Source organism: Tyto alba, unplaced genomic scaffold, assembly GCF_018691265.1.
Source record: "Tyto alba isolate M040663 unplaced genomic scaffold, T.alba_DEE_v4.0 Super-Scaffold_26, whole genome shotgun sequence".
Lineage (NCBI taxonomy): Eukaryota > Metazoa > Chordata > Aves > Strigiformes > Tytonidae > Tyto > Tyto alba.
The window spans coordinates 13,152,025-13,172,589 of NW_024881300.1; the positions used below are offsets into that span (position 1 = coordinate 13,152,025).

The 20,565-nt window shown below is 36.7% G+C and overlaps 1 protein-coding gene across 1 annotated transcript; it reads right to left on the bottom strand.

Moving 5' to 3' along the window:
- Nucleotides 1-2,506: 2,506 nt before the first annotated feature.
- Nucleotides 2,507-20,415, bottom strand: UBA2 (ubiquitin like modifier activating enzyme 2). Its single transcript, XM_032987210.2, has 17 exons — nt 20,181-20,415; nt 16,362-16,445; nt 16,027-16,097; nt 14,820-14,884; nt 14,247-14,347; nt 13,963-14,084; nt 13,260-13,327; nt 10,812-10,933; nt 9,842-9,941; nt 9,113-9,273; nt 8,100-8,193; nt 7,888-8,000; nt 7,259-7,414; nt 6,608-6,704; nt 5,985-6,090; nt 5,050-5,186; nt 2,507-3,596 (listed from the first exon to the last, which is right to left on the bottom strand). The coding sequence occupies exons 1-17, from the start codon at nt 20,322-20,324 to the stop codon at nt 3,415-3,417; spliced, it is 1,923 nt and encodes a 640-aa protein (XP_032843101.2). The 5' UTR covers nt 20,325-20,415; the 3' UTR covers nt 2,507-3,414.
- Between the last annotated feature and the right edge of the window lie 150 nt (nt 20,416-20,565).

Sequence of the window (20,565 nt, forward strand, 5' to 3'; positions counted from 1 at the left end):
ACAAATTTCTTCACCATAAGTCTTAAAGAATCTCTACTTAACTGTTGTATATCAATGGTGGTCAATATTCCTTTCCATGCTCCACTGCAGAAAAGGGATACTGAACTAATAGGATAAAAGACAGATACTAGATACACACTCAGGTGCATTTAACTACAGTAAAATATTCCACTATTCTTTTTGTCCCTTTCCTACATGGCACACAAATTCACTAAGTAAATAAAAAATACAAGTGTCAAGAATTAATTGTTATTATGAAAAGCAGTCAGAAAAGCTTATGTGTGTTACAGAAATTTGCATCAGTATAAACAACCAGAGAAAGCTGTGTGACAGAAGAGCCAATTTGTATCACTGCAAATAGCAATTTGTAGACTGCTTTAACGAGTCTGGCTCAAAAACTGTTAGTGAAGACAGAGCTTACATATAAAGGTTGCCAAGCTAAGGCACTAGGAAGAATTTCTTCTCCATTTTAACATCTAAATCTTGTGTTTTCCAACTACACTTCCTTCCATATCAATATTACTGCTATTAGGAGATGAACAAATCGTTAGCTAAAAAGCGGCTTGCTGCTTTTTTTTTAAATTACTTGAAAGTTTAGTAAATGCTTCGATTTATAATTTGCTCTCAAGGGCAAGAGAAAGTTTAAGTTGGAAAATTCTACATTAATATAATACTGGTGACTAGAAGAATTAGGGACATTCATACTCCATCAGTTCTGAAAAGCATTTTTTCATTTAGTACAAAAGCAGTTTGCATTTTTAGTGGTTCGTTCAGTATTGCCAAACTTAACAAGACCCAAATAGAACAGCTGACACTATATGAACAGCCTGTCATATGTTCTACAGAAGCAACCTGTGTAAAGAAAATATATTTAAAATAATTTACTTTAAAGTATTTTACAGGAAGTATCTAGGAGGATTTTTTTGCCATCTAACTACTTACTACCCAGACAAGAGCAGCACAATTACATCTCCTAAATACATCAAGATGTAATTGCTTATGTAGTTGAATTCCAGACTATGTTTCATGCTGCAACCCAAATGATGACGCATCGTTAAAATTACTTAATGCTTCTCTAAAACTTAACCAGTATCCTGCAGTGGTACTCCCTCATCTAAGTTATGATGCCTGATTAATTCTGCACATTTTTGCAATTTGGCCTTATTGACAGAGTTGTCTACTGCCCTGAGAACCTATTATGAGCATCTTCTCGGACAGCAACATTCCAAATACTTTAAGAAATCATTTGAGTACTATCATCTTAAACTGTTAACACTAATAACTAAGCCAGTGAGACGGAATAGTGCCCCCACCCCCCTTTTACACCTCCAAATCTGTTGGTGTTGTTTCAATTCAGCTCATATAACAAACAACTTCCATGTCAGGAACACTCTCAACTTCAGTGAAACTAATGCAATAAAGTTCCCAGAATTATAGCCTCCACTGTAAAATAATCAAAAACCAGTTAGAAGGCTAAACTCCTGTATAAAAACCAGTACAAGCAGGGAAATTTCTCAGGTAGTGAGCGAGATGGGATCACACTATCTTAGACACATTACACATGCCATCAGCTTAGATAAAGCTTTGTCATGTCACAATGAGAAGCACAGCTTACTACATAGATAAGCGATTCGACAACTAATTTAATAAACCAATAATTTTATTTTTAGTAAAGCATAAAGAAGAATGTTGGCCTTCATTTTTGGAAGCTGGAATTAGACATATTAAATTCTAGTTCTTCAACTGTTTATGACAAGAACTATAAAAGCTTCCCATTGTAGCACTGAAAATCCTTTCTGTAACATCTCTTATTTACATCTTTACCTCTCAGTCTTCACTCATGCTGGCCAGGAAGCAACTAACTCAAAAGAATTTCGTTTCATGGTAGAGTATTATACCTCCAAACAAGCCATTGCATATGACTATTGCTACCTAAAAGAAGAGATAAAACATTATTTGCATTGTGGAATTGTAGTTTTGCACTGTATTGGCAATTTAACACTGTTGATGAGCTGGCCTTTGTACCAGACAGAACCAGATGCAGGAACCAAAACCTGAAGAGGTGATGGTTTTGGGTTTTCTACATTCTCCTTCTATACAGTTAACATCTTGTTTAAAATTCATTCAGTTTGCTAACTGTAACAGAATGAATGTCCTCTGCTCAATTCCTCTGCTCTGTAAGGTTAACTCTGCATACTTATATATGAACAGAAGCAGTTTTGGTTCACTAACACAAAGTTGGAAAGTAACTTCAGTACAGTGACAGAAATGGCTGATGAATGCGTTCTAAGAATCAACACTGATCGTTTTGAGAGCCACCAAAATAGTTACACAAATGCAGTAGGTTTTAAGATACTGATCCTAAACATTGCATTTTTGTCCTATGCACAAAGTACATGAAAGACTAATGCTTTCTTCTTTCTGAAGGCATGAGGTGGTGAAAGTATGTGTGTGGTGGTGCAAATGCTTCAACTGAAGAGGCCAATAATGATTGTCCAAGAAAAAAAACCATTCACAAAAGTTTTATTAAAAAAATTCCCCTTTCACCTCAAACAAGTGAAGCTTAAGTTTTGTACTACTAGGTTATGTTTAGAAAAATGAAAATAATACAGTAATTTTTGAAGGCTATACATTGTAAAATCCCATAAGTCAGCATAAACTTGGACTGTGCAAGCAAATATAGCAAGTATTTCAGATGTCATTTATTTGGTCCATCAGATGTACAGTATAGTAGTAGTATCTGAGTTTACAAAACATCAAATATAAATAACCTGAAACTGTAACAATACACAAAAATTTGCTTCTTACATTGACATACCAGGCAGTACGAGCTGAAAAACTTGAGTAAATTAACAGTTTTACAGTAATGTACATAGTGCCAGCTGAAGTTTAAGAACACTGTTAAAACATGGCACTAATTTGCTTTATTTTGAATTTTCTTCCTTACTTGTTCAGGGTGTGAAAAATGTTTAGGACTAGGCTAAAAATATTTTTCTTCAAGCAAAAAAAAAAAAAAAAGTATTTACTTAAAATATGGGCATCAGATGATGATTTACTAAACAAGAGTGGGGGGTTTTTTGTCCTATTGAATTATACCTAAAAGGTATTTACACAAAAATAACATGCTTTTTTCATGACTGTTTAAGCAAATACTTATCTGTGAGTATTTATAAACTATGTTTCTACTACATTTAATATATGGAATTAATACAGAAAAACTTCTGAGAGTCTATTGAGACAGTTGCTTTATCATCAAGAGAAACAGACACCAATTATTTAAGCCAGGGGTTTGGTATTCACTTGGAACAAAAGCCTTAAAATTAGTCTAGTTCTGGACATTTTTCACATCCCAACATAATATGCTGTTACTGTATTACATTATCCGAGTCATGTTGTCAAGGGGCATTTGCATGTTCAGTCTAATGCTATAATTTCATCTTGCTCTTCTGACTGCTCAGTACGCACTCTCTTTGTACTGATGCACTCTTTATCTTCTAGTTTTCTCTTGCGGCTTTTGTTTTGCATATCATCATCCACATTGCTCGAAGTACCTTCATCTTCAGAATCAACAATCAATAGATCGTCTTGATCTGGAGCTGAAAAATATGTTTTTAACTCAAATGGATACTGTAAAGATATTCTACTCTCAAACCAAATTTCATACATAAAAAATACGAATGTCTCTAATACAACAAATATATCTTGGAACATTCTTTATCCATATTCTCTGTCATTCAACTGAAAGAGTATTTTGAATTTCTCTGAAAACAGTATATAATAATAGGCTTTTCACATCGTTATTCCCTCTTCACTAGAGGTATGGAAAATATTGCAATAACCCCAAAATACGGGAAATGCATTAGCACACTTTTCTTTTTAATGTACAAAATAGAAGACTTGCATGCTATCTGCAGCAGTACTTGAGAGATGAGCTTTTACACACACTGAGCTGTAGTCCAGCCTCTCCTTTCACTAGTGCATTCAACAGAACTCCTGCTAGAAGCCATGCTCCATGAGAAAGAACATGTCAAGAGAGGGAGGAATTGAAGGGTGAGTCAACTTAAAGATCTAAAAGATACCAATGGATAGGATAAAGAAGGGAAAATAAAACCAAATGTGAGCTTTCAAGACATCTAGTGGATTTTGTTTGTTTTGAAGTACAAATTAACTGTAAAAACTAATTTTATGCTAATTTTTTACATAATTTTAAATAATTTTTAGCAATACTCTTAACTTTAAATCTCCCCTGAAACAAGAGGGAGGTGGAAGTGACTACAGACTTGTGTACATATCTTAAATAGAACCATCTGATAGGCAAAGGAACATCATCCAAAAGCGTAAGACAGAACTACAGATATCTAACATCTGTCACAAGTACTCAGAATCATATGCTATCCCTACAAAACAGTATGACATTTCCAGTACATTAGCCTTCAGTGCTTAAGCATCCCATATTCATTTAAGTCAAACTGTTTTGAGTACGTTCAAATAAACACTCTACATTAGGAAGGTGATAGTACTTCTTCCTGGATAGCAAATACTGTTTTCTTGCCATGGTTTGCTTGACAGGTAAAAAATAATTATTTTATAAGCAGATAATAAAGATGTAATTTTAAATTAACAAAATGAAACATGATCAAAGACATGCACAAAGTAATTTTTAAATCTGTAGGGAGAAAGTGAACAATTTTTTGTCAAGCAATAGTGGGGCCATCAGATAGAATGGGTCTAACTTTGCTAACTTTGCTTAAATTACTGTGCAAATGATGCACTTAAACTGACACCCCACCCCCCCCCGAGCCCTTGCAAGTTAAGTAATATAATTTCCAGGTGTATTTACTGCAAACCTTTGTAACAATATTAAGTGTGCATTTTGTAACAATTGCAAATGTCCATCTCTCTACTTAATATTATATTTATACACAGAGGCAATTTAAATGCCATTCATTGCATGTTGGCAAGGTTGAGTCATAAAACTGAAGACAACTGCTTTAATTGGACTGCACTACTGAAAGACTGTTTTATTTAATACTGATTACTGTTATTTACCTGTTGATGTTGAGGGTTGTGCTCCATCATCACTACCATTGGTAATGTTCTTAGATGTTGGTTCTGATGGTTTAGGGCCAACTTTTTCAGGGGTATCACCAACAACTTCAAATTCTACATCTTTTTCTAGGTCTTCACTGCAGAAAAATACATATGCTTTTGAACAACCAGATGAAAATAAAAAACTGTCTTTTTCACAATGAAAGTATGCCACTCAAGTATTAGAGCACCCTACAACTATGACAAGATGAGAAAAACATATTAAAAAAGAGGGAAATCTGTTCAGTTCTTTATAATTTATGCTTTGTCTATTCATAAACGCTGTTCCACCCAGCCCCATGACTTAAAATGCTTAGGAATGAGAAAAATCATTACCTGCCCTTACCTTTCTTCCTCAACGTCCATTCCTATTCTCACCGTAAGTGCAGTGTGTTAATTTGCTGTATGTAATATGCACATTACTTACCCAGGGTTAAATACACACCCCAGTTATTTCAGTGACTTCTATTTGCATTGCTGTATCTGAACACTGGTAGTCAAAGCAGATGATCTACTATCCCAGCAGGCTGGGTATGTTTTTGCCTTTTTAAATTTTGTTTTCTTTTCTAAATGGCAGTTTCTTGCTTGTTTGCTGCCCCAAAAGTAAATTTGCTTTTGCACTGTATTTTTATGTTGTGTAATGAGAAATTATTAAAATAAACTTCTTCCAATTACTATTGTAAAAAAAAAAAAAAAACGAAACAAAAGCACAACAAGCAAAAAAGCTCCAAACTCTATAAATTCATAAAAAAATAACAATTCCTCTTTTACCTCTGTATTTTCTTTCCACAGCTTAATTCTTAAGCTTTATTAATGAATTTAAAATTCTGAATTGGAAACTTGCTGTGGAACTGTTCTACTTATATACACAAAAATAATTATTTCAGAATCCTTACCTATGAAGTACATTGATTAACAGTGTATAGTCCTGGAGGAAATCATCTGCTTGTAGTCGAGTGCCATTTCGAATTCCGAAGTCTGATAATTTCCTGTGGTTATTTGCTACAAAAATAGTGTAAAACTGCAGTGTATACAACTATTTATATAAAGATCCTGGGCTCAAAACTACTTATGTTTGACTTCTTTACCCCTCATGCATTGTGTTCAAGCACTTCACTATTATTACATTCAGGAACATTTTGGAGATAATATTTGTATTACAATAGTGCCTACAAGCATCATAAAAAGACCACAAACTAAGAACAAGAAAATGAATGGGACTTGCAAACAGAGAAAAATAACTGGTGCACTTTTATAGCTGAATACTTATTCTTGAAATGAATCCTGACACTCCAGGTGAAAAGTACTTTATATAGGAAAGCTGAACTGGACATACAGGCTTCTAGACAATACCACTGGCTATTTATTCTAAAGCCACTTAGATACTTGCAAATCCAGTTCTCTTCAAATATTAGTCTACATGATGAACGCTAGAACATCTGATACACTTCCAATCTGTATATCTTGGTTTCTTCCTAGTTTTTATTTACTCTTATCTAAAAATCTTCAGTATGCGTACCTTCTGTTTCTCCTTCTTCTGAAGAGATAAGAATAGTTCCTTTTCCATCATCTATTTGTACATCTGGTGCTACCATAGCAAATTTTTCTTTCACTATCTGAAAAGATGAATATGATTATTTAATCAATATCTGACTTAAAATCAACATAATTGAAAGTTCTTTTACAAGTGTTTGTCTTATCCTAGTTCATTTTCAGGCATCTGCTGAAAGCCTATACTTTATTTTAACTTCCACAAATAAAATAATTACATTTTTGCTGTCTGAAACCTACAGGTTCAGACACACAGAAAGATTCTTTTTGTATACTTCATAAAAATGACAGAATTACAAATCAGTTTGGACTGTGTAACTCTAATGTGGCTACTGAACTATTCAACCGAAACACACGTTTTTTGCCATTGGATATGAATAGGCTTTAAAACCACCAAAAAGTTAAGAAATACAAACATTCTTTCACAAGACATACAAGCACACATGAGCAAGAAACATAATGGCTAATCTAACTGTTCTTGTAGCTGAAAGAAATGCATAATGTTGAGCAAATATAAACACCTGATGTTCAGTCGAAAATATATTGAACAAAAACATAACTGTAATAATTTACAGTATTAGAATCAAAATTAAAGCTGGAGCTAATATTCAAGATTTACCTTATCCTGGAGTGTTAACACAGTAACTTTGTGTACATTAAGTTTCACAGTCACTTCTGGCTTACTCGCACATACATAACAGTTAGGATTTGGTGGATCCAAAGCACAAGGAACCAAGAGCTTCTTTCTGGGATTTGGCTGCTTGTTCAGAAAAATCTTGAGGACAGACAAGAATAAAATAAGTTATTCTATAAGTAACAGCACACACAAAACCTGTTTTCCTACAGATTTATTCTCTTAGTCTCACAGGTTGTCCTGTTCCCTAATCCTTTTTGACATGCCTGCTGAACAGGAGAGAGTGCATGTTACGGTCAGTCCACAATGACACCTGTGCTGACTGACCAGCTACTGCCAAACAGATCTGTCACGTTAAACAAACATGTTTCAAGTTATGTCAGTCTGGTTCTCTCCCCTATCCAGCAGCCCATTTCATTTAAATCAGAGGAATTTAATGATCCTTGAGACTTCCACTTCTCTTTTCTTTGTGGCTGAAAGTTTCCAGCACATTCAGAATCTACTGAAGCAACAAGCAAGAGACAGTAAACTACACAATAGTCAAAGCAGGTTAAATGTGACTTTTAAACAAATGATAAATAACAAGAAAGTAAAAGTATCTTATTCCCACTTACCGTTCTACACTGATCTATTTTTCCTGATAAAATCTTCAAACCCTCCAGCACTATCAGACCAGCTATTACTGCATTAGTAGTAGCTATAGCTGGGATAATATTTCCTGCCATTGCTGCAAAATAAGCAAGAGTATGTATGGAGATTTTTAACAGTAAAAGAAAATGAGTTTAGATTATTATTTAAATAAAACAATGTTGTATGTTATCCTTACACTTGATATCAAATCTGCTCTTCATATTCATACTGAAAACATGCATCCTGAGGTTCGCTGCAGAAGTGACAAAATCCATTGCTGAAGGGTCATCCTGACAAGTTAATACAAAAAGTATTTAAGTATTTATTTTTTTATCAGATTACTCATAGGAAAGATTTGCGACACATGGTTCCTCAAACCTTAAAAACAGAAAGGTTTTTTTTTAAAAAAGTCTCTACAATATTCCATTTCAAAGTCAATATACTTCCTCTTTCAGATAGCATGTTTAGACAGAGCAGTAATACTTTAAATACGTGTCTAGAAATTGTACTTGGTATTCTAGTAGTGAATTAGTGTATTGGTATTAATGAAATGCCTTTTACATTTAAAATAATGTCTAAATCCTAAATCTTACAATGATTTATACTCAATTGCAAAAATTGGTGTTTCAGAAAAAAAGTATTTTTACTATCTGTTGTAATACTATTTTACTGTTTTGTCCTCCCTATACTTACAAACTATTTTTTTCTTATGCCAAATGACAACTGACTGCAGGAAGATTACACTGTCTCTGGTGCTAGAAGAGGAAATTATTTTCTTGTTTTTCTTTAGCAAAACTTTTAATATATCACATACCTATCATCAGAGCTAATTACTATGTATAACTCAGTAGAAATCTAGCTAGAAACCACTGTATAAGAACATGTTTTAGAGAAAGCTAAAAAGGAAGAAAATGAAGTTATTAAAATACTTTCAAAAAAAACAAAATATAACAAATACTTCTGAATTTGTGCTTTATAGAATTGGTGAATTAAGTTACTTACATCACAACAGTTAATCCTTACAGTCAGTGAGTAACAAAATAGAGTGTTTAAATATATATTTGTTTACACATGGGAAGTGCTATCAGTGAGGTGCCAGACATCTTTGTTCTAAGTAGTACTATTTTGGAGTGAAACTAAATGAGTCCAATTAATATTTGTACTATATATGTAGAGTATGACTGGGTTTTACATATTTGGCAAACTAACCTTATCCCATATAAGCTCTGCTCCATCACCCTTCTCAGCCAGGTGAAGTCTCAGGGTTTCAACACTCTTTGAAAATAAGTGTGCATAGCTCTTGACATCAAGAACCTGCTGATCCTTCAAGACTGCGGAGGACTCATTTTGTTGGTCAGATATGTTTTTCTCTGTGGGAAAAAGAAAAAAAAAAATTACGATCAGGAAAAAACAGAAATCCCACAGAAGTTCTTTTAAAGAGCTAAGAATTTTCCAGTTTCAGCAAAGTTAAGTATTTTCTAAATTGATACAATATCCTTCAACTACAGTAGCCCCAACATTTTACAACAAATCTGCATTTAAAACTGCAACTATAGCTATACTTATTAGCAATTGCCTATTGATAATAGCCTATGCTGTAAGGAACAAATCACAGTAAATTTTCAGCAGAACTCAGCTTTCAGAGATAAATTTATCAGTGCTTATGCTAAGGTGTCCTAGAATAAGCTGACATGTAATTTTGTGAAATGTGAGTTTTCTACAGCCAGTACTGAGTATCTAAAATAACAACTGCAGAACAGTTTTAGAAAAAGCATTTTCCATATAGAGAAAAATGTTAAGTCTTCATGAATCTCAAAGAATTAGTATGTTCATTATCAGTACTCAGTTGTGACAGTGAGAAAATGTACATATCACAGAGATGCATCAACAAACTGCAGGTATGACTTACAAATACACAGTGGGAGGAGGGGCAATTACCTTGATTTTGTACCTCAGCCCAGTCCAGTGGCACTGGAGGCTTTCTTTTCCTCCACAGCTTATCCATTGTCAGCAGATATCTAATGTCATCTTTGAAAAGCTAGGAAACATTAAAAAAAACCCCAAAACCAACAAACAAAACCATTAAAATGAAAGGAGAAGAAAAAGATATACTTTATTTTTACATCTGCTGTGAAATTGAAAAATCAGCATTAGATTTATGAGGTTTTGCTTTTCTCCTTGAAAATATTCTCAACCACATAAATAAAAATCAAACTCCACAGTAAGAAACCCCAAATCCTATAAACTTCTTGGTCCCCGTTCCCTAATACTTATTGCATAAAACAGACACAGCTCCAATTAATGTTGTGAGGGAGTAAAGTAAAAATCAAGAAACTATAGTCCAAACGGTGCGTTCATATGCCTACTGAAGCCATCACTACAGCTCTTTATATACTCTCCCTGAGATACTTACCTACATGCCAATGAATTTCCAAAGTAAAGGTATTACTACCTATCAACATAACATTCTCTACTAATTTCCTCTATTTATCCTCTTTCAGCAACTATTTAGAAGGAAAACTCCTAAAGAAGTTTGTATTTTTTTTTGCCTGAGCATGATTATACACAGGAAATGACCGATAGTTTTTAGGTCCTCAGATCGGTTCCAATTATGCCCAGTGAAACTCCTATAGAATTCAAATTTACCTTTTCGTATTAGAAGTAATTTGAATTAAGTTTTTTTCTGTACAGTATGAACAAGCTGCTGAAGCCATCTGTACAGATGCAGATGGAATACCATAAAACAAGCAAGTGTTGTAAAACACCAACAGTACAGCAAAATTGGTAGAAGTCATAACATAATTGCATAATTACGGCTAGCATTAAGCATCCAAACTGGGTTCTGACTTAACTTTAAAGCACCTCATACACTTCAAATAAAGACATTTATTGGGGGTAAAGAAGATACCTTAGTAAAAAGTTTAACTGGATCGTATCCAGTTGATTTAGCCCACTCCTTAGTTGAAACACGTTTAATCTCACCATCTTCATTGGATGCTTGTGCTCTGGCTTCTGCTTCTGCTGGCTCCCCTATTAATAAAGTGTTAACCAATATTTTAATTCAAAAAAAGGAAAATCACATTAAAGCATTTTCCCTGGAATCTATAACAAAAATTATGCAGGGACCATAAAATGCCTTTACTGCACCCAACAAAAGCTGAATTAGACATAGGGCAACTACTCCTGTTTGCTTGTGCAACAGCAACTCACTAATTTAACTTGATGTTACGTAATTCCTTTATTGACAGAAATGGTGAAAAATTGTTTCTTATTAATTTTCTCCACACAATGTTACGATTTCATAAATGTCTAACTATCCCCTTTCAGTACTCTCTTTTTCTGGCTGTGGAGTGTTAGTTTGGTTGCAACTTCAACACACACAAAAAAAAAATCAGCTTCCTACCTCTGGTTATTCCTGTACAAAAAAAAATCCATGCATACAGATGCTATTAATTTTGTGTTTATTTCCCAGTCACATCCAGCAATTGCTATTGTGATTCCTAATAAGCAGCAGGTTGATGTTTTCACAAAACTATCTATTAAAATCTTGACTGAATGAGAAAAATCAACTCAGAGACCATTAACTTTATATGTAAATTTGTAAACATTTTCCCCCTTTCACCAATGCATCATTTGCATCATTTTATACTTATCTGCACCAAATATACCTAATGTCTCATTGCTCAGTCATTCTCTATTGTGAAGCTTTCTACTACTTTTTGCAGTTAGTCCTCATCTTTATTGTTCTGAGTGACTTTGCTTAATGATGTATGCTGAACAGAACAGGTCCCATCCCCAATCTCTATCATTTAAGTAGTTTATCCACTTCAGGATCTTCATCCTTTTTTCTCCACATGGATGCTTAACTCCTTCAGGTTCCTCACAAAAAGTTCCTGAGTGCCCCCCGCAGATTCAAACCAGCATAAACCAGATATTCTTATCCACAAGTTTGCCTCCTCCTTCAAAGGACCTGCAGAGCCATGCAAGGCACAATTTCCCTTTACAAAGGTTGCATTGACTCTTCTTTGATACACCTTGTATGTCCATCAATTCTAAACAGCAGTATTGCTATGGACAGTTTACTCACTACAGACATGAGGCTACAGCTCAGGCCTTCCTATAATTGCCCCTGGTATCTTTATTTAAACAAGTGGCATTGTGTCTGCTACCTTCCAAGTATTCCAGCAGCTGTTGTTTTAAGTGAGTTTATACGCCACTTTTTTTAAGACTCAGCTATTTCATTCTGCACTTCCTGTAAGAACAACCTGTCGGACGATCAGTATCTGATGTTCAGAGAACCTGAAGAGCCAGAGGATCCTCTAAGCTCCCTCTCCTAACTCCATTCATCTATGAAAGGATTCAAAAGAAGCAACAATGATGCTTATTCTCCTTCACAGTAACTACAGTTGTCCTTACAGAAAAATACTGAATAGCTACAAAAACATCACTCAAAACAGGTATATTTCCTATGTAGATTAATACTGAAGTGTTTCAAGCTAGAAGAATTCAAACACAATCCCTGTATTTCCTTGCAATACCTCAGCTAGAAGTGGAATAATGCAGTGTGACTACAAATATCACTCAGTTCTCAGTTCAAAAGACAAGCCTCCCAGCTGCAGGGAAGGAAGTGCTTCATCAAACCCAAATATATAGGGAAAAAAAGGCCACCCTGTGAAGATATTTAATTTGCCCTTCAAGCTCACTTTTCACTTCAAGCTTCTATGCACATGAGGAAGACCATTTGCTGCAGAGGGAACAGGAGTCTCCAGATACAAACCTATTCATCTAAATCATATAGCTTACACCTGGATGCATTAATGGGAACTTTATGATTAGTGAGTGTATCAGCTGTGTTCCTCACAGCTGTTCTACCCACACTATCTGAGAACAACTACTGAATGCCAGTGACCCATCTTACACCGTATTGAAAAGTTTTCACAACAGCTTAAGTAATTTTAACAATATGTTTTATGCTGCCCACAAGAGCCACAGTTCTGACAGATGAAACTATTAAACTGTTGTCATTTCGAAGAGTATTTTCTGCACATTTTCCATGAAAAAAACACTGGTATGCCCTATGAATCAAGTTACTGAAAACCACTGAAATTGTTTCAAATATCTAGTAAGCAGCAGTATGAGAGAACTAAATTATGCACAGTGTACATAACGGTCTGTAAGGGAAACTACTGTTAACACACCCCAAACTCTTGTTGTCCAAGGATAAAGTAAATGGAATCCTCTTAAAAGAAAATGAAGCTGAACCCTATAACCTTAGGAAATGTACAGAAACAAGTCATAATCTCTGAAATAGACCATTTCAGTAACAGGGTAAACTACCAACTTATGTCATACTCACAGGCAGCTTCAGGATCAGCTCTGTCAGGAGACACTTCTTGATCAGCATCTTCTTCTCCAAACAACTGGCTATATAATAATTAAGAACAACAACACAACACTAGAATTTCATCGTATCTGATTAAAGACTGACATACTTGCTAACGGATATATATCCACTTTCGAATTCTTGCTGAGTGCCACTTCATACATTGCTTTTTAAATTGTTGGGATTCATCCCACGTGGACTTAACACTGACAACACAAAATGTCCAATACAAAAATGAGTTTAGCAAAACAGTTCTGTATAACTCACTCAATAGCTCACCTAGCCTTATATGTATATTGCAGTACCGAATGCATTGCTTATCACCCTCCAAGATCCCAGAAAACTTCACATCTGTCAATACATGCATTAAACTGAATAAAGTAACCTCAACCTAAACTGCTGTGCCAAGCTACTCTGCCAGATATTAGATCAAGGCCTAAGTACCAGCCAACCTTCCATCTTTTTATTCAAAGAAAAACAACCCACCCCCCAAAAAAACACCTCAAAATCTATGGCAAAGAACTGGAGGTTTTCACTGTAATCCACATTCATTTAAAAACAAACAAAAAAACACCCCAAAAAACCCCTTGTGTTCACTTTATTTCTCTGTCTGTAGGTTTAGAAACTGCAAGAGTGAACCACAGTACCTATTTTCTTTTTTAAAAAATTCACTTACTTAAACAAATACTTAGCCCACACAATGCAGTGGATAGGTTCTGATGGTGTATTTCGGATTGTGCAGCCTGGAAAAGTCTTCTGAGTTGGTTTAGGATGACATTCATAACATTCTGTTACTCCCTGGTAAAAAGTGAAATATTTACTTGTCACATCGTGAAGGCTACTGATAGTACATGCTATTACCAGCTGAACTGTAACTGTATCTCAAAACACCCAACTCCCAGTTGTCTAAAATAGCCAATGATTTAAACTTCAAGCAACAAGAGTAACACACAACCTAACCTTTTTAATAACTGTTACTTGTCCAAGGTAGCCTGCAGTTCCACTCTCTATAAGAGGAACATCAGCAGCCAGACACATCCTGTTCACATGGTTACGGGCAGCTGCAAATAAGAGTTTTTAAAGAAAAATTTGAATAATTAGAAAAACAATTTTTACTTCTCCAAATACGAACTAGCCTCCTATGCAAACATTTATCCTTAATCTCTCTTATTCCACTACAGAGCACTGTCTTTTTCACAAAGTCAATTTTGCAATTAACACAAAATATATCAACACTATAACCAACTCAACTGAATAAAGTTACATGTGTACACACAATACTTATCAGTTCTCATAAAGCATCAACATAGCAGTTAATGTTTACTTTCAAAACACCTGTAAAAGCACTAACTACCCTTCCAAGATTCTAGTGAAGCACACAAGCATCAGTCAGACTACAGACGGGTTAAGAGGATGCTTGTTATTTAACTGACCTTGAAGAAGTACTAAGAGTAGAACACATTAAAATTCTGTTTCTATGAACAAGCAACAGTATTTTAATCTCTAATATAAAAACCATAGTGAAAGCTTCACCTCTGTTATCCAGAGCATTCATAACCAACGTAAACTGGCGGAAGAACTCTACGTTATAGTCAGGGCTACAGAAAAGAAAAACAATACTCAAAATGGCGTATCAGAGTTTTTGGTTATTATGTCACAACAGAAGCTATACACATGCAAAGAGTGGACTGATGTTCATGTGATAAATTACACGTATTGTACATTTACTGCTAGCCCTCAACTGCCCCATTTGTCTTCTGCTCGTTTTAAAGCTGGGTGAAAGCACAAATTTTATGCTGCTGGAAGGAAGCTATTGCAATTAGTATTAATTTGACCAATGAAACAGGCAGACAACAAGAAAGTGATTACACTGCTCTGACCTAATGAGTAAATTGTCTGAGCTGTGGTAAGTGACTTTAAAAACCATCAGCTGAGGCTAAAACATGCACACTGTAATTACCATAGCTCATCAGACTGTTGATAACTCATTATACTGTGATAGCTCAATTGGTTTTGATCATGGCTCCATACCCTTAGGAGCCAAGATGTGGGATTTTAAAATCTTGACACTTTAGTATCTCTACATTGCGTTTTTCTGATTTAAACATGAAGATAGCAAAGAAAAAAGAGTAAAGAAGAAAAAGGATTAACGGTATTACAGTTTCAGGAGAAGGATACAATGAGTCAGTGTTGCAGTTGCTAATAGCAATATCAAAGTTCAAACCTTAATATTACAGAATATAAATTTTTAAGGAACTGGACAAATATAAATTAAAATATGGGAAACAGCTAATGAAAATCTACATAATCTTGTACTCATTGGTTATGGATCATAAAGACTACATTTAAACAGTTTGGGGCATAGATAAATGACACTCAGTTACCTGCACACACACAAATGACTTAATTTTTTTAACCACAGACTCAACATTCACATTTATTTTAACTTAATTATTGCTCCAGACATCGGGGCATCCTTACAGTGTAAAAACTTTATAGTAAATGTTGCTAATAAAATGAAAAATAGACACAAGCAAATGACTACAGTGAGCTACCAGATCTTAAGAAAACTCATGCAAAATCCACACTCCCACTCAGGTGTGTGGCAGTCTCATGTTTACAGCTATTTCTTCTTACTGCGATAGCTTTGTAAAATATCTTAAAGCACACCAATGTAGCATTTAAATAACACATTACTTGCAAATCAAAACATGTAATTAGAGTTTAAAAACAAACATACTTCATGATGCTATCATGGTAAGCTATAATATTAGCTTCTGGATAAAACTGTAACACGCTTTCCTTGGCAACCTAGAAATAAAAAAAAAAAAAACAGAAACAAAAACAACCTTATTATTTCTTCCTTCCTTCTACAGGTAGACTCGATACCAGCTAAGTATCGAGTAAATTGACTATCTTAAGAGATCTAAATACTTTTATAATGAAATATTGTGGATAGCCGTGATCAACCAATCAACACTTACCTCTTCACAGCAGAAACAAAATTGTGACATGTTTCTAACACTGTTCATCAAATAATACTAAGACAGAAATGAGCTTTGACTTTTTCCTCACCTGTGATTTTGACCTTCCAACATGTTTCTTTTGAAACAAAAACTGTCTGTTGAGATTGCTGACATCAATAGTATCCAGATCAATCTATAAACACACAAGAGACAGGCATTTCACTTTTACAGAAATAAAAGGAACAAAATCATTAACTGAGTTTGAAGCTGATGCGATCGACCAAAATGCATAAACTTCACAGATCCCTTTCCAGACTTGCATATGGGTGTTACACCTGCACTGCTGCAACAGAGGCACAGATGATCACCTAATCACCTTCGGGAATCCATACATTTTAAACAATTACTAACAATGGAACCGTATGTCAAAAATAAAGGGCTACATGACAAACTTTCAGAAGAGTCCCTACTAAAAATGCATATAAACTTTGAGATACACCTGCACTGTAGTTAGTAGAAAGTCAGTAATTGATTGCCCTATTTGTCGTAGGATAAAGATTTTAGTGAGAATTCATCAGGAACATGTCATACAAACTCAGAGGAGATACTGCAGAAATTGGTTTAGATAGGTCCAGTCAGACTCTACAGGCGACTAAACACCCTGAACACTGGCTCTGTACCACACTTCCCCAAGGTCCAAGAAAGGCTACTCAGCAAACTAATTAGTACTTCTGCATTACATTTGAACATGGCTTTAAGCAACTGAATTGGTAAACTGAGGGCTGCGTTGTCATCTAATTCACACACTGCAGGGCAAAAGCTTTTACTGTTTGTCACCAGGACTAACTGTTTAAGTGCATATGAAAAACTTATGAAGTCTAGTTACAAAAAAAAAAAAATTCAATCATGCAACCAAGGTGCTTAAAACCATATACCACAGAACACCTGTGATGTACAACCTCAAAGAACGTCATGACTGTAATTCCCCTAACAGCCATGTTTCTATTTATTAGTATATGCACATGAACATCATAATTTTAAATGTCTTTACTCTCCACAAGACTTAAGAACCTTTGCTGCCACTACCTTTCCTTTAATTAAACAGTTTCTCTGATCAACCACTCTTTTTAGAAGTCCTCTCCTATGCCTAACATTTTTAACCAGAAACGGAGGAAGACAATTTTTCTGAGCCTCAAGGTATTTCTTCCAAATTCCATAGATAATGCGGACATACCCAACACAGTAATGCTTTTGGCTATACAGAGAGTATTATCAGACTGACCATGCAACATGAAGTTTAAGCATGACCTACTGAGGATGTTCTCATACATTTTTAGTTTTATTAACCAAACTGGAATAATAAAAAAAGTATGCCAGACACTACTCCTTGAAGAGCCTTTGCATGTGAGATCCAAACTCCAAGATTAAACTTCCTGTTTTCTGAAGGGAATATTTTTAATTTAAGGATTAAGTTTTAATATAATAAGAAAGGTAATAGCTAAATAATTTTATTCAAACACTAAATAAAAGCACCTGTGTGTACAGAGCAAACAGAAAACAGACATTTTAGAAATGTATTATAAAGCAGAGACTATTAATCTCTATTACATTAATTAATCTTTATTATTCATAGTAGCCTAGTAAATACCCATGGTCTTGTATCTTTTCATGAAAATGGTATTTGCCTGTAAACATTTCTACTTCCTCTCCTCTCTCATAAGCCGCACTCAGAAAGCTTGCTTAGTCCAAAGCCAAAAAAAACCAGAGAACCTCAAGTGAAAATGATAAAGTGCATAATTCTGTTAAAACTCCCACTCTCTAAACAGCTTTTAGTATTTTAACTGGAGATGATAACAAGTGACAAACTACAACTGAAAACAGTACTACCAAGAGCAAAAGAAGTAAAGGAAGTTTTTCTCCAAAGAGAATACTGGAGACCATTAGACCTTGACAGAAGCTTCAAGCTAGCTAAGAATGATCAGATTTTAACAGTTCTCTTATTAAAATAACTTTTACATTGCTCCCACTTTTGTAAGTTAGAAGGAAAGGCTTCAGAAATTCCTAGGAATATATATATTCATATTCTTAATTCAGACTTGGATTTTTGAGTAATTTGGTTTTGTTCTTGATTCATGAGGACAATGGCACCACCTTTCAACAAAGTATACTTAATGAAATCACCTGAGTTGTATTCAAAACTACTAGATTTTTTGGTATTAATATTCAGTTTTTAAACAATTTTCATAACTTATAAAAATAATTTTCAGGTGTTTAAGTTTGTTAGTATTTAATAATCAAGGAAAAACCCAACAATGCCGCAAATGTTGACAAAAGCACTTTATTCTCCTAACAGCAAACTTCCTCTTTGTGTAACAACTGTCTTTTTGCTGTCGCCTTGTCTTTTGCCCACCCGCTCCATACGTTATCAAAATGTTGCTGTCTTGCATAAAACACTGCCAATGGTATTTTTAAATGAAGATGGCCCCGATTCAACATGTACTTAAGTTTATGGCATCCAACCAATTCAGCCCTGAAAGTCTTAACACAAAAAGATCAAACTGTAATAAATGAAACAATAAGCAGACCCAGTGAAATTTATGTCTAATAACTAACTGGAAAATCAGGAGATATTAAACTCCTTCTACTATAATAGACTGCAGGAACACACAAATGTCATAAAAAAGTAGGGGAAAAAAAAAAAAAAAAAAAGAGGGGAAAAAATTGCAGAAAATGCAGGCTTCCACTCCTCTGCATTTGTTTACTTCACTGGTACAATGTTAAAATTGGATAGGCTCTCAGTTTCAGACTCAAATCAAAGGGGCAATTTGGAAATACACTTAAGCATATCCTATAAGTTTAAAAAAGTATTTCAGTAGAAAGGCCCAAGTTGAATGAGTAACAAGGCAAACCAGTAGCTTCACTCTTCCATAAGCTGATATAGTTTTAGATAAAAGCTGTTAATAATATGCTCTGCTCAACAAGTCCGACTGTGAAAACAAACTTCTTACAACTTGTTATACCAAACTGTCACATGTGACTCCTAGCCAGGCACACACACAAGTAAAAATGTATTCAAGGAAACAGACCTGTCCTCTAGTTGGATTTGTACTCCTGTGATTTCTCAAAACCATATGCTTTCCATAACTACAACAAGAAGTTAATAAAGGTCTGGAAACTAGGTCATCAGAGTTTTGCTAACAGTATTTCTCTCTATCCCGTTTTCATTACCACTCTCTCAATTCTGCCCTTCCTATACACATTCAGAGATTACTATCAGGAAGCAAAAGTGAAAGCAACAGCCCGCGGGAAGCTACCACGACCGGACTTCTAAAACTGACAGTTTTACAACTCGGTATCTAAAAATACAGTTCACCTCCCACGTATTTTGTTTTTCGCTGCAATCCATCACTGGACCATTACCCACAGCACCAGCAAAGGCGACATTAGGCAAAACCGAGACCTTAACGAGCGATCGCTAGGCAGCAAACATAGCACAGCGCTGTTTATTTCTCGGGAGATGTTCCCCACGGGGACCCGGGGAGGGGCCGCCGCTCCCCCGCCGGCCGGACCCGCCGCTGCCCCGGGCAGGCAGCCCGACCCACGGGGGAAAGCGCCGCCCGCTCCGGCGGGGAGCCGGGGCACAGCGGCAGCGCCGCGCGGGGCGGGGGCGCGGATGGCGCCGGCGGGCCGCGGCCCCTTTGTGGCGGCGGGGGCGGCGCGGCGGCCCGGCCCGGCAGCTTTGGCGGGCCGGCAGCAGTTTGAAAACACGCAGACAATGCGGCTGGCGGGAGGGGCCGCGCCGCCACAGCGCCCCCGCGCCCGCCGCCGCCCCGCCGGCCCCCGCCCCGCTCCCGGCCCCGGCCCCGGCCGCTCCGCCGCCCGCCAGCCCCTCATCCACCCCCGCCCCGGCCGCGGCCCCGGCCCGCACCACGTCGATGTTGCTGAAGCCGGTGAGCACCAGATCCTTGAGGAGCTCGCAGCCGATGCCGCCGGCTCCCACCACCAAGAGCCGCGCCTGGGCCACGGCCTCCGCCAGCTCGCTGCGCAAGGGGCCCGACACCGGCACGGACATGACGGCGGGCGAACAACGGCGGCGGCGGGAGCGGCTCCGCGCGGCTCTCCTCAGCCGGGCCGCACTCCGGACAGCGAGCCCGGGGCACACCAGAGCGGCGGCCGCTCGCCTCGTCCGCAGCGCCCCCTGCCGGCGGGGAGGTCCTCCGCCCTCTCCCGCGCACCGCCCAGGAAGGCTGCAGCGGGGCCGGGCCGCGCCGCCGGTTCGAGCCCCGCCGCCGCCCCGACTGGCGGTGGGCCGG